Source organism: Aquarana catesbeiana, linkage group LG08 (assembly GCF_042186555.1).
Source record: "Aquarana catesbeiana isolate 2022-GZ linkage group LG08, ASM4218655v1, whole genome shotgun sequence".
Classification (NCBI taxonomy): Eukaryota; Metazoa; Chordata; class Amphibia; order Anura; family Ranidae; genus Aquarana; species Aquarana catesbeiana.
In genome coordinates this window covers 303,921,618-303,935,232 of record NC_133331.1, presented here as the reverse complement: position 1 = coordinate 303,935,232, position 13,615 = coordinate 303,921,618, and the positions used below count along the sequence as shown (strand labels likewise).

Sequence of the window (13,615 nt, the reverse complement as noted above, 5' to 3'; positions counted from 1 at the left end):
TGGATCTGGACGTGATCTGGATGTCCTACCAGGTGAAGTGCAGTATATTTTCCCAGAGGGAAATCTCAATAGAGGGTTTGAGTTTGTCGTATTTCTGTATTCATAGAGGGCGTTTGAGATTGATGTACAGTAGTTGTATATCGTATACAAGTGTGTAGCAGCATTTTCCGGAGATAAAAATACATCACATGTATAAAGAGGAAGAGGATGGACACAATCAATGGTTAAAGGCATCACAAATATGGAGGAAGAGGACCGACACAATGGGGGGAGATTGGGAAGGGGTTGTAATTGGACATAAATATAAAATAATATCTTATTACCTCCTCTGCAGCCAGTTCCAGTAATGTCTCCGCTCTACTTCCTGCAACTTCACCAGGAAACGATTGTTTTTTTTTTCCTTACCTCACTTCCTGCCTTTAATACTACTTCCTGTCTGTACCCTACCTCATTTCCTGTCTATGCGTCCCACTCACAATTCGTGAGATCGCCATCTTGGGGTGAATATGAAGACTGCCGCCTACGTTGTTTCTGAACAACGTAGGCGGCAAGTTAAAAGTGCCAACATAGGAAAAAAAAGTGTATATCTTTTTAAATGTGAAGAAAATATCCGCCACCGCCACCTCCCACCATCCACACTACATTCTCCAACAGCTCTCCTCCACCATCCACACTACATTCTCCGACAGATCTCCTCCACCATCCACACTACATTCTCCGAGAGATCTCCACCATCCACACTACATTCTCCGACAGATCTCCTCCACCATCCACACTATACTCTCCGACAGCTCTCCACCATCCACACTACATTCTCCGACAGATCTCCTCCACCATCCACACTACATTCTCCGACAGCTCTCCTCCACCATCCACACTACATTCTCCTACAGATCTCCTTCACCATCCACACTACATTCTCCGACAGATCTCCTCCACCATCCACACTACATTCTCCGACAGCTCTCCTCCACCATTCACACTATATTCTCCGACAGCTCTCCTCCACCATCTACACTACATTCTCCGACAGATCTCCTCCACCATCCACACTACATTCTCCGACAGATCTCCTCCATCATTGACACTACATTCTCCGACAGCTCTCCTCCCACCATCCACACTACATTCTCCGATAGATCTCCTCCCACCATCCACACCACATTCTTGACAGCTCTCCTCCACCATCCACACTACATTCTCCGACAGATCTCCTCCACCATCCACACTACATTCTCCGACAGATCTCCTCCACCATCCACACTACATTCTCCGACAGCTCTCCTCCCACCATCCACACTACATTCTCTGACAGCTCATCTCCACCATCCACACTACATTCTCTGACAGATCTCCTCCATCATCCACACTACATTCTCCGACAGATCTCCTCCACCATCCACACTACATTCTCCGACAGATCTCCTCCATCATCCACACTACATTCTCTGACAGCTCTCCTCCACCATCCACACTACATTCTCTGACAGCTCTCCTCCACCATCCACACTACATTCTCCGACAGCTCTCCCCCACCATCCACCCTACATTCTCCGACAGCTCTCCTTCACCATCCACACTACATTCTCCGACAGCTCTCCTCCACCATCCACACTACATTCTCCGACAGATCTCCCCCACCATCCACCCTACATTCTCCGACAGCTCTCCTTCACCATCCACACTACATTCTCCGACAGCTCTCCTCCACCATCCACACTACATTCTCTGACAGATCTCCTCCACCATCCACACTACATTCTCTGACAGCTCTTCTCCACCATCCACACTACATTCTCTGACAGATCTCCTCCACCATCCACACTACATTCTCTGACAGCTCTTCTCCACCATCCACACTACATTCTCTGACAGATCTCCTCCACCATCCACACTACATTCTCCGACAGCTCTCCTCCACCATCCACACTACATTCTCCGACAGCTCTCCTCCCATCATCCATACTACGTTCTCTAAGAGCTAAGGGGACTTTATTCCCACTGTCCACCAATATAATGGGACTATATCCACGGATCACAAAAGTAAGGGGGCATTTTTAGGTCATGTTGGTGTGCATGTTAGTAAAGCTTTTATCGAGTGGAATTTGGAGTGATAAACACACAATAAAACGAAGCTTGAATCTGTAACAAATCTTTTTTATTATTGAAGAGTGTCTGGACCAGCTTCTTCGGTGAAGGAAAAAAAAAAAAAAAGTATTGATCAACAGCAGTCAACACCAACGTACATTGGTGTGGGTGTTACAAACATTTCCTGATATACTTGTATGGGTTGAGTTCCCGGGTTTCCATACCTTCCATGCCCATGATCAGGAGCTTTCTTTTTTTCCCCTGATGGATTTTTTTTTTTACTTTATGGAGAATGAATAGAGGAATGGGGACACCCCAATGTTGTCAAGAAGAGGGCCAGGAAATGTTGCCTGCAGATCCCACCACTAGAGTCTGCAAGACCAACGTGTACCTCCTTTATAGACACCCTTTTCCATCTACATTTGGACCAAAGAGTTCTACCACCATTTCCTGGCAGTTTCTTTAGGGGGTGTGCGTACTCTGATGTCTGATTAAAGCTCTTTGCGTCGTAAAAAGTTTACGACAGCCTGGACAGGAATAGGGGCGCTCCCCCGTGTGAACTCTCCGGTGCGTAAAAAGGTCTCTTTTGTGAATGAAGCATTTGTCGCACTCCGCGCACGTGAAAGGAAGCTCGCCCGTGTGAAATTTCAGGTGCCTATCATGGTCTTCTTTGTGAATGAAACATTTCCTGCACTCGGAACACGAATACGGACGCTCGCCCGTGTGGGTTCGATGGTGTCTAAAAAGATGTCCTTTCTGGACGAAACACTTCCCGCACTCTGTACATAAAAAAGGACGCTCGCCCGTGTGAGTTCTGTGGTGTTTTTGAAGGTCCGATTTCTTAGTAAAAGATTTCTCGCACTCGGAACATGAAAACGGGCGCTCGCCCGCATGGGTTTTCTGGTGTAGGAAAAGGCTTCTGTTTACCTTAAAACATTTCCCGCATTCTGTGCACGAATAAGGGCGCTCCCCTGTGTGACTTCTCAGGTGTTTACGGAGGTCTGATTTTCTGGCAAAGGGCTTCCCGCACTCCGGACATGAAAAAGGACGCCCGCTTGCGGGACTCTTTTGCCGTTTAGGAAGTGCTTCGTCTTTAGTGGAAGATTTCCGGCACTCTAACCCGGACAATGAACTCTCACCTCTGTGAAGTCTTTCATGGCTTAAACAAGATTCCTTGGCGTTAGATGGATCTGTCGATCGATCCGCACCTGGAGGTCTCGAATGAATCTCTGAAGTCCTTGTATGAGATTTAGGAGAATATTCCTGAGGATCAGAGGGATCCATTGATCTCTCCAAATGGTAAAGTCTATTTTGAGTAACGAAATGTACTATTGGAGAACATTGTGTGATGCCATTATTTTCTGCATTATAATCTGAAGATAACATAAGCTCTCCCTCAGAGGTTTTTTGACCATCTGTAAAAAAAAGAAATCATAAATATGTTTCAGGCCTTGCATTCAGGAGTCATATACACTATATTGTCAAAAGTATTGGGACGCCTGCCTTTACAGGCACATGAACTTTAAACCACTTACGGGCCGCCTGCCGCTATTATACGTTGGCTGTTTGAAGAGGATTACCATTGTTATGGCAGCAGATGGCTGCCATAACTCTGGTATCCTCTTCTTAAGCCGGTGGTCCGCTTTCAGATAAAAGTGGTCTCTGCGGCGGATTCGTCTCTTAGTCTCTTGCCGACTGTCGCATGTACATTTACCTCTGCAGAATGGCACGGACAGGCAAATGGGCGTACAGGTACGTCCCTTTAAATTTGCCGCCATGTGGTCACGTGTGCGCCGCCAGGAGCATGTGCGCGACCCTGCCGCGAGCTTCGTGAGTGTGATTGCAGGTCCCGCGCACTCAATGTCCGCGGGGATACCCGCGATTGTCTCACAGGTTGTCTCACGGAGAGAAAGAACGGGGAAATGTTGATGTAAACAAGCATCTCCCCATTCTGCCTAGTGACAGGACACTGATCACCGCTCCCTGTGATCGGGAGCGGTGATCAGTGTCGTGTCACACATAGCCCACCCCCCCCCCCACAGTTAGAATCACTCCCTAGGACACACTTAACCCCTTCATCGACCCCTAGTGGTTAACCCCTTCCCTGCCAGTGTCATTTACACAGTAATCAGTGCATTTATATAGCACTGATCACTGTATAAATGACAATGGTCCCAAAATAGTGTCAAAAGTGTCCGACCTGTCCGCCATAATGTCGCAGTCACGATAAAAATCACAGATGGCCGCCATTACTAATAAAAAGAAACAACAAATAATAAAAATGCCATAAAACTATCCCCTATTTTGTAGCCGCTATAACTTTTGCGCAAACCAATCAATAAACGCTTATTGCGATTTTTTTTACCAAAATTATGTAGAAGAATACATATCGGCCTAAACTGAGGAAAACAAATATTTTTTTATATATTTTTGGGGGATATTTATTGTAGCAAAAAGTTAAAAATATTGCCTTTTTTTTTTTTCAAAATTGTCGCTATTCTTTTGTTTATAGCACAAAAAATAAAAACCGCAGAGGTGATCAAGTACCACCAAAAGAAAGCTCTATTTGTGGGAAAAAAAGAACGTCAAGTTTGTTTGGGTACAACGTCGCACGACCGCGCAATTGTCAGTTTAAAACGACGCAGTGCCGAGTTGCAAAAAAATGGCATTCAGCAGCCAAATCTTCCGGGGCTGAAGTGGTTAAATCACTTACGGACCGCCCGCCGTCGTTATACGTTGGCTGTTTGGAGAGGAATACCGTTGTTATGGGCAGCAGATAGCTGCCATAACCCCGGTATCCTCTTCTTTAGCCGGCAGTCCACTTTCAGATAAAAGTGGTCTCTGCGGCAGATTCGCTGCAAGATCATTTTTATCCAGGGCAGGAGAGGGGCCCCCCCCTCCTCCCGCCCCACTTGCGTTCATCTCCGGTAGCGGCGGAGACGATCGGGTCCTGTCAAGTCCACAGCCTGGAGCCAAGTGAGGGAAAGATGGCCCCCCCACTCAGGCTCCATAGCATTGGAGGGCGGAAGCGATGTCAAACGTCACTTCCGTCCAATGATCTTAAAGGGGAAATTTTTTTTTTTTTTGACACATTTAATTTTTTATTTTTTTATTGCATTTTAGTGTAAATATGAGATCTGAGGTCTTTTTGACCCCAGATCTCATATTTAACCACTTCAGCCCTGGGAGATTTTACCCTCTTCCTGACCAAAGGGCTTCCCGCACTCCGGACATGAAAAAGGACGCCCGCTTGCGGGACTCTATTGCCGTTTAGGAAGGGCTTCGTTTTTAGTGGAAGATTTCCCGCACTCTAACCGGGACAATGAACTCTCACCTCTGTGAAGTCTTTCATGGCTTAAACAAGATTCCTTGGCGTTAGATGAATCTGTCGATCGATCCGCACCTGGGGGTCTCAAATGAATTTCTGAAGTCCTTGTATGAGATTTAGGAGAATATTCCTGAGGATCAGAGGGATCCATTGATCTCTCCAAATGGTAAAGTCTGGGATGTCTATTTTGAGTAACGAAATGTACTATTGGAGAACATTGTGTGATGCCATTATTTTCTGCATTATAATCTGAAGATAACATAAGCTCTCCCTCAGAGGCTTTTTGACCATCTGTAAAAAAAAAGAAATCATAAGTATGTTTCAGGCCTTGCATTCAGGAGTCATATACACTATATTGTCAAAAGTATGGGGACGCCTGCCTTTACAGGCACATGAACTTTAAACCACTTACGGGCCGCCTGTCGCTATTATACGTTGGCTGTTAGAAGAGGAATACCATTGTTATGGCAGCAGATAGCTGCCATAACCCTGGTATCCTCTTCTTCAGCCGGTGGTCCGCTTTCAGATAAAAGTGGTCTCTGGGGCGGATTCGTCTCTTAGTCTCTTGCCGACTGCCGCATGTACATTTACCTCTGCAGAATGGCACGGACAGGCAAATGGGCGTACAGGTACGTCCCTTTAAATTTGCCGCCATGTGGTCACATGTGCGCCGCCAGCAGCATGTGCGCGACCCTGCCGCGAGCTCTGTGAGTGTGATTGCAGGTCCCGCGCACTCGATGTCCGCGAGGATACCCGCGATTGTCTCACAGGTTGTCTCACGGAGAGAAAGAACGGGGAAATGTTGATGTAAACAAGCATCTCCCCATTCTGCCTAGTGACAGGACACTGATCACCGCTCCCTGTGATCGGGAGCGGTGATCAGTGTCGTGTCACACATAGCCCCCCCCCCCCCCCACAGTTAGAATCACTCACTAGGACACACTTAACCCCTTCATCGACCCCTAGTGGTTAACCCCTTCCCTGCCAGTGTCATTTACACAGTAATCAGTGCATTTATATAGCACTGATCACTGTATAAATGACAATGGTCCCAAAATAGTGTCAGAAGTGTCCGATGTGTACCCCATAATGTCGCAGTCACGATAAAAATCGCAGATCGCAGCTATTACTAATAAAAAAAAACAATGAATAATAAAAATGCCATAAAACTATCCCCTATTTTGTAGACGCTATAACTTTTGCGCAAACCAATCAATAAACGCTTATTGCGATTTTTTTTTACCAAAATTATGTAGAATACATATCGGCCTAAACTGAGGAAAAAAAATATTTTTTTATATATTTTTGGGGGATATTTATTGTAGCAAAAAGTTAAAAATATTGCCTTTTTTTTTTTTTTTCAAAATTGTCGCTATTCTTTTGTTTATAGCACAAAAAATAAAAACCGCAGAGGTGATCAAGTACCACCAAAAGAAAGCTCTATTTGTGGGAAAAAAAGAACGTCAAGTTTGTTTGGGTACAACGTTGCACGACCGCGCAATTGTCAGTTTAAAACGACGCAGTGCCGAGTTGCAAAAAAATGGCATTCAGCAGCCAAATCTTCCAGGGCTGAAGTGGTTAAATCACTTACGGACCGCCCGCCGTCGTTATACGTTGGCTGTTTGGAGAGGAATACCATTGTTATGGGCAGCAGATAGCTGCCATAACCCCGGTATCCTCTTCTTTAGCCGGCGGTCCACTTTCAGATAAAAGTGGTCTCTGCGGCGGATTCGCCGCAAGATAATTTTTATCCAGGGCGGTAGAGGGCCCCCCCCTCCTCCCGCCTCACTTGCGTTCGTCTCCGGTAGCGGCGGAGACGATCAGGTCCTGTCAAGTCCACAGCCTGGAGCCAAGTGAGGGAAAGATGGCCCCCCCACTCGGCTCCATAGCATTGGAGGGCAGAAGCGATGTCAAACCGCCCAATGATCTTAAAGGGGAAATTTTTATTTTTTTGACACGACATTTAATTTTTTATTTTTTTATTGCATTTTAGTGTAAATATGAGATCTGAGGTCTTTTTGACCCCAGATCTGATATTTTACCACTTCAGCCCCGGGAGATTTTACCCCCTTCCTGACCAGAGCACTTTTTACAATTTGGTACTGAAAAATCGCAATAAGCGTATATTGATTGGTTTGCGCAAAAGTTATAGCGTCTATAAACTATGGGAAAGATTTATGGTATTTTTATTATTATTATGTTTTTTTTTTTACTAGTAATGGCGGTGATCTGCGATTTTTTTTTTTGGTACTGCGACCTTGCGGCGGACAGATCGGACACTTTTGACATATTTTTGGGACCACTGACATTTATACAGCGATCAGTGCTATAAATATGCACTAATTACTGTGTAAATGTCACTGGCAGGGAAGGGGTTAACCACTAGGGGGCGACCAAGGGGTTAAATGTGTGTTCCCTAGATGTGTTTCTAACTGTATGGGGATAGGACTGACTGGGGGAGGAGACATATCGTTGTTCCTACTTAATAATCTAGTACAGTTCACTGGAGTACATTTCCTGACAGAAGCGCCCTATTCCTTTTCCTTTTTCAATATTGAGTTGGCCCACCCTTTGCAGCTATAACAGCTTCAACTCTTCTGGGAAGGCCGTCCACAAGGTTTAGGAGTGTGTCTATGGGAATGTTTGACCATTCTTCCAGAAGAGCATTTGTGAGGTCAGGCACTGATGTTGGACAGAAGGCCTCCACTCTAATTCATCCCAAAGGTGTTCTTTTGGGTTGAGGTCGGGACTCGTTCCTCCACCCCAAACTCGCTCATCCATGTCTTTATGGACCTTGCTTTGTGCACTGGTCAAAATTATTTGGTGGAGGGAGGATTATGGTGTTGGGGGTTGTTTTTCAGGGGTTGGGCTTGGCTCCTTAGTTCCAGTGAAGGGAACTCTTAAGGTGTCAGCATACCAAGACATTTTGGACAATTTCATGCTCCCAACTTTGTGGGAACAGTTTGGGGACGGCCCCTTCCTGTTCCAACATGACTGTGCACCAGTGCACAAAGAAAGGTCCATAAAGACATGGATGAGGGTGTTTGGGGTGGAGGAACTTAACTGGCCTGCACAAAGTCCTGACCTCAACCGATAGAACACCTTTGGGATGAATTAGAACGGAGACTGTGAGCCAGGCCTTCTCATCCAACATCAGTGCCTGACTTCACAAATGCGCTTCTGGAAGAATGGTAAATTTCTCTAGACTCTCTCCATTTCCAGCACATCCTTCTTGAAGACTAGTGCCCAGAATTTGGCGGCATACTCAAGATGTGGCCTCACCAGTATCTTATAAAGTGGCAGGATTATTGTTTTATCTCTGGAGTAAAACCCCTTTCTTATGCATCTTAATATTCTGCTTGCATTGCTGGCAGCAGTTTGGCATTGCATGCCATTGCTGAGCCTGTCTTTTTCTAGAACCGTCAGATCTTTTTTTTCTTGCTTGGATTCCCCCCCGAGGTTGTCCCCCTAACAAGTAACTTGCGCATTGTATTTTTAGCACCCAAATGCATTACTTCACATTTTTCAACATTAAACCTCATTTGCCATGTAGTTGCTCACCCCATTATTTTATTGTAAGGTTTCCACATCTTGGTGTGAAGTTATTGCCCTACTTAGCTTTGTATCATCAGAAAACACTGAGATTGAGCTATTCATACCAACCCTCTATATCATATATGGATAGATTAAACAGAGTTGGTCCCAGGACAGATCATTGGGGGACTCCACTTACCACCCCAGACCAGTATGAGTGCACATTATTTATTGCCACCCTTTGGACACACCCCTGTAACTAGTTTTCTATCCAGGTCCATACACCCTATGGTCCATGGCTACAGACCTAGTTTGTAAAGTAAACCTTTATGGGGAACGGTATCAAAGGCCTTTGGAAAATTCCAGATACACCACATCCACGTACCTTTCTTTATCTAGATGGCAGCTCACGTCCTTGTAGAATGTTAACAGGTTGGTTTTGCAAGAACGATCCTTCATAAATCCATGCTGATTACTACTAATGAAATTGTTTTCATCAGCGAATTCCTGGATATAGTCCTTCATCATCCACTCCAATAGTTTACATACTATCAATGTTAGACTGACTGGCCTGTAGTTTCCATATATATATATATATATATATATATATATATATATATATATATATATATATATATGTAATTTTTTAAATATTGGTACCATGTTGGCTTTTCTCAGCTGGTACCATTACAGTCAGGAAACTGTCCATGAAAAAATTTAGCAAAAATGGTCTAGCTGTAACCGGACTAAGTTCTTTAAGGACTCTCGGGTGTAAGCCATCTGGCCCTGGTGATTTACAGTATTTGTGTTAAATCTTTTTCTGACACTGGCTTCTGTTAGCCACAAGGGTACATTTCTGTGACGCGTTATTAACATTACAGTCTTGGTTGCTAAATCCCCCCTTTCCTTTTTGAGAACAGAGGAGAAGAATGCATTTAAAACCTTCTCCTTGTTTTGGATATATGTCTTTTTTAACCCATGTAGCAATGTTAATGAATCCTTCATAGATATAGAAGTACAATTAAGAAGTGAGCTGTTTCTACAGTTAGTGTTTATTTACTTACTGGTGTCCATATGTAGAGAGGATTCCTCCTGTTTACTTTTCTTAATCATCTCCCCCTCCTCCATAGACTGCTGATCTTCACTCACCAACTTCTCGTCTTCTTCCTCTTTAACCTCAACTTTGATGTCTCTCAGTTCTTCACCCTAAACCCCAAAGATGATAGAACACACTTGTAAAATGGAACAAGAATTCTTATTATTTTTAAACTCTAAATGATCTGTCACATCTACCTGATGATGTTGTGCATAGTTATGATCCTCCCATGTTGAATCTCGGGAATACAGAGGACGGGGACATATCTCTGGTGGGTTCCCATTACTGGATCCATCTGTAGGAAACACACACACTGACTGAATACATTGTTTCTATGTGTTTATCAGATGATTGGGGATCTAGGTGGACCCTCCGTACTGCTCTCTCCTTTACAATAAAGTCTCCTCTTACCCGGTGATGTGAGGGGCGGCTGATTGTCCATCATGACATCCTTGTAGAGATCCTTGTGTCCTTCTAAATACTCCCACTCCTCCATGGAGAAATAGACAGTGACATCCTGACACCTTATAGGAACCTGACACACACAATGATACAGTCACCATCCAGACACATCCCTTGTCTGTTACTGGATAATGTCCCAGAATTCCCGGCACCGCTCACCTCTCCTGTCAGCAACTCCATCATCTTCTTGGTGACTTCTAGAATCTCTTTGCCACCATTTAGATAAAGTGGAGGCATTGTTACAGGTGATGCCCCATTAACATAACTTCTTGATGTTAAAGGCCCCTCAGATGTTTTTACTACTTTATATTCCTGTGTAAAGAGTAACAATTATTTCAGAAGACTTTCCAGAATCCTCCTCACCTCTCCGGTCAGGTCTGTGTTTTCTTACTAGAGATAAGAGTGATGTCATGTGACCTCCCAGAATCCTCCTCACCTCTCCGGTCAGGTCTGTGTTTTATTAATAGAGATAAGAGTGATGTAATGTGACCTCCCAGAATCCTTCTCATCTCTCCGGTCAGGTCTGTGTTTTATTAATAGAGATAAGAGTGATGTCATGTGACCTCCCAGAATCCTCCTCACCTCTCCGGTCAGGTCTGTGTTTTATTAATAGAGATAAGAGTGATGTCATGTGACCTCCCAGAATCCTCCTCACCTCACTCCGGTCAGGTCTGTGTTTTCTTACTAGAGATAAGAGTGATGTCATGTGACCTCCCAGAATCCTCCTCACCTCTCCAGTCAGCAGGTAAATGATCTCCAGGGTGAAGTTTAACATTCTTTCGGTAATGTAACGCCATTCCTTGTCCATGCTGACTGAGATGGTCATGAGACTTGTACAGGACACTCCTCTCTGTAGTAGGATCAGAATTATCAGTACTGTACTGAGATAAATAGAGTATCCCTCCCTCTGAAGTTCTGAAACTTGGACCTCTTATTATAGAATATCAAAGATTATCTTTAACATTAAACCCCAGTCAAAACTTTATATTTTAGGTTTGGATAGGAAAGAGAAGGGTTAGATCCTCTGCTGAGGTTTTGTCTTTCTCTAGTTGTTTTAGCTGGGTCTTACCTGGTAGATATTGGATTGGAGAGGGTACATGTTTACGAAATAGTACTGACCGTGTATGATGGACATCATAGACATGACATTGCTCTGTGTGCACAGCGGTCGGGAATGTCTATATTGTGAGCCCCGTCCTATTAGTGTCACTAGACACGGCATGTACTGTACACATTGATGTCACCCTGACAGCCAACTCCACCAAAATAGGTCTAGTGGGCAGACCTATATCCTGATCCAGAGAAGACATGGTGTCCATTATCTCACAGTGATGAGAGCCAACAACCACCGAGACAGCTTTATGGAGGATGGATAAATGGTTCTATATTTAGGATGTATCCGGTCTATAAACCAGAGGTTCTGGATGGACAGTTGGATAAATGGTTCTATATTTAGGATGTATCCGGTCTATAAACCAGAGGTTCTGGATGGACAGTTGGATAAATGGTTCTATATTTAGGATGTATTCGGTCTATAAACCAGAGGTTCTGGATGGACAGTTGGATAAATGGTTCTATATTTAGGATGTATTCGGTCTATAAACCAGAGGTTCTGGATGGACAGTTGGATAAATGGTTCTATATTTAGGATGTATCCGGTCTATAAACCAGAGGTTCTGGATGGACAGTTGGATAAATGGTTCTATATTTAGGATGTATCTGGTCTATAAACCAGAGGCTCTGGATGGACAGTTGGATAAATGGCTGTATATTTAGGATGCATCCGATCTATAAACCAGAGGCTCTGGATGGACAGTTGGATAAATGGTTTTATATTAAGGATGTATCTGGTCTATAATAACATTGATTAAAAATATACATAGTATATATATATATATATATATATATATATATATATATATATATGTGTGTGTGTGTAGCACAGAGGATATATGAATATGGAGGAAGAAGACATGACGGGGGGGGGTTACTGGGTGTAAATATAAAATAATATTTTATTACCTCTCATGCCAGTCACAGCAATGGCTCCTCTCTACTTCCAAACTCACCTCTTACCCGGAACTTCCTGTCTGTACCTGACATCACTTCCTGTCTATGTGTTCCACCGACAATATGTGAGATCACCAGCTTGTGAAGGGTTTTAGAAGTGCAACGTTATACTTCACTGACAGCTTCTTTTGGGGCATTTTCAAATTGTTTTGAATATTCTACACCTGAGTTGAATTTGAAAATGAAACTAAAAATGCTTAAGGTTGGGTTCACATTAGAACACGCAGCGGCTCACAGCAGGGGTCCGGTGTGTCCCAGTTCTCCATTTCAGGTCCCAGTTCAGCCAGAATTTTTGGGCTGAATTCCTGCCCGAAAGGGACCAAAAGACGCACAGGGCTCCTCTGCAATTCGCTCCGGAGAGGTGTGAACCGGCTCCATAGAGAGCCAGTCACAATCTTCTGCTATTCAAATTAGATGCAGGATCCAATTCGCATAAGTGTGAATCCAGCCTTAAGTTGAAAACACACAGTAAATAAAGAACTTAATTATAAAAAAATGAACATAACCATATTCGATTCTGTTCCAGGGCTTAAAGCGTAACTCCACTTTTGTTGAGGAAAAAAAACATTCCCATCTGGGTGATCAATGAACATTGCAAGGATTATAACAAACTTTGTTGCAGAATCCTACCTTTTGTTATTCTGAAGAAATAAGGGCTGCAGTGCCATTATTTGTCAAAGAGGTTGTAAACCTCCGAAAAAACAAACAAAAAAAACTGCAAGACAAAGGCATAATGAGCTGGTATGCATCGCATACTAGCTCATTATGAAATACTTACCTGAGAACGATGCCCTGCAGTGCCACCCGCACTCTGCTCCCACGGGCCGACATCTTTCACTGGAGATACTTCCGGGTACGCGGGCTCCGGCACTGTGATTGGCCGGAGCTGTGATGACGTCAACCCCGCACATGCGGGCGGGTGCTGGCAGTCACAGCACGGGTAAGGAAGAAATGGTACGAGAGGGCGCATGACGTCAGCAGCAGCGCATATAGTGAATATCTCCTAAACCGTGCAAGTTCAGGAGCTATTTACAGTA

The 13,615-nt window shown here is 44.1% G+C and overlaps 1 protein-coding gene across 2 annotated transcripts; it reads right to left on the bottom strand.

Moving 5' to 3' along the window:
* Nucleotides 1-1,154: 1,154 nt before the first annotated feature.
* LOC141105105 (uncharacterized) lies at nt 1,155-12,717 on the bottom strand. Of its 2 annotated transcripts, XM_073594968.1 has the most exons (8): nt 12,531-12,717; nt 11,239-11,358; nt 10,668-10,820; nt 10,458-10,581; nt 10,244-10,341; nt 10,015-10,156; nt 5,423-5,707; nt 1,155-3,503 (listed from the first exon to the last, which is right to left on the bottom strand). In XM_073594968.1, exons 2-8 carry the CDS (start codon nt 11,332-11,334, stop codon nt 2,551-2,553), a joined length of 1,851 nt encoding a protein of 616 aa, XP_073451069.1. In that variant the 5' UTR covers nt 11,335-11,358; nt 12,531-12,717; the 3' UTR covers nt 1,155-2,550. The 2 variants fall into 2 exon arrangements, with proteins under 2 accessions (XP_073451069.1, XP_073451070.1); XM_073594969.1 differs by lacking the exon at nt 5,423-5,707.
* Nucleotides 12,718-13,615: the final 898 nt, after the last annotated feature.

Bases quoted from the DNA above. Each gene is read 5' to 3' on its own strand.
- LOC141105105 (XM_073594968.1), bottom strand. From the start codon at position 11,334: ATGACCATCTCAGTCAGCATGGACAAGGAATGGCGTTACATTACCGAA. The intron at 10,582-10,667 runs GTGAGCGGTGCC...TGTGTGTGTCAG, and splicing joins TGGAGTTGCTGACAGGAGAG to GTTCCTATAAGGTGTCAGGA. The intron at 5,708-10,014 runs GTAAGTAAATAA...TTTTTTTTACAG, and splicing joins CTCTCTACATATGGACACCA to ATGGTCAAAAAGCCTCTGAG.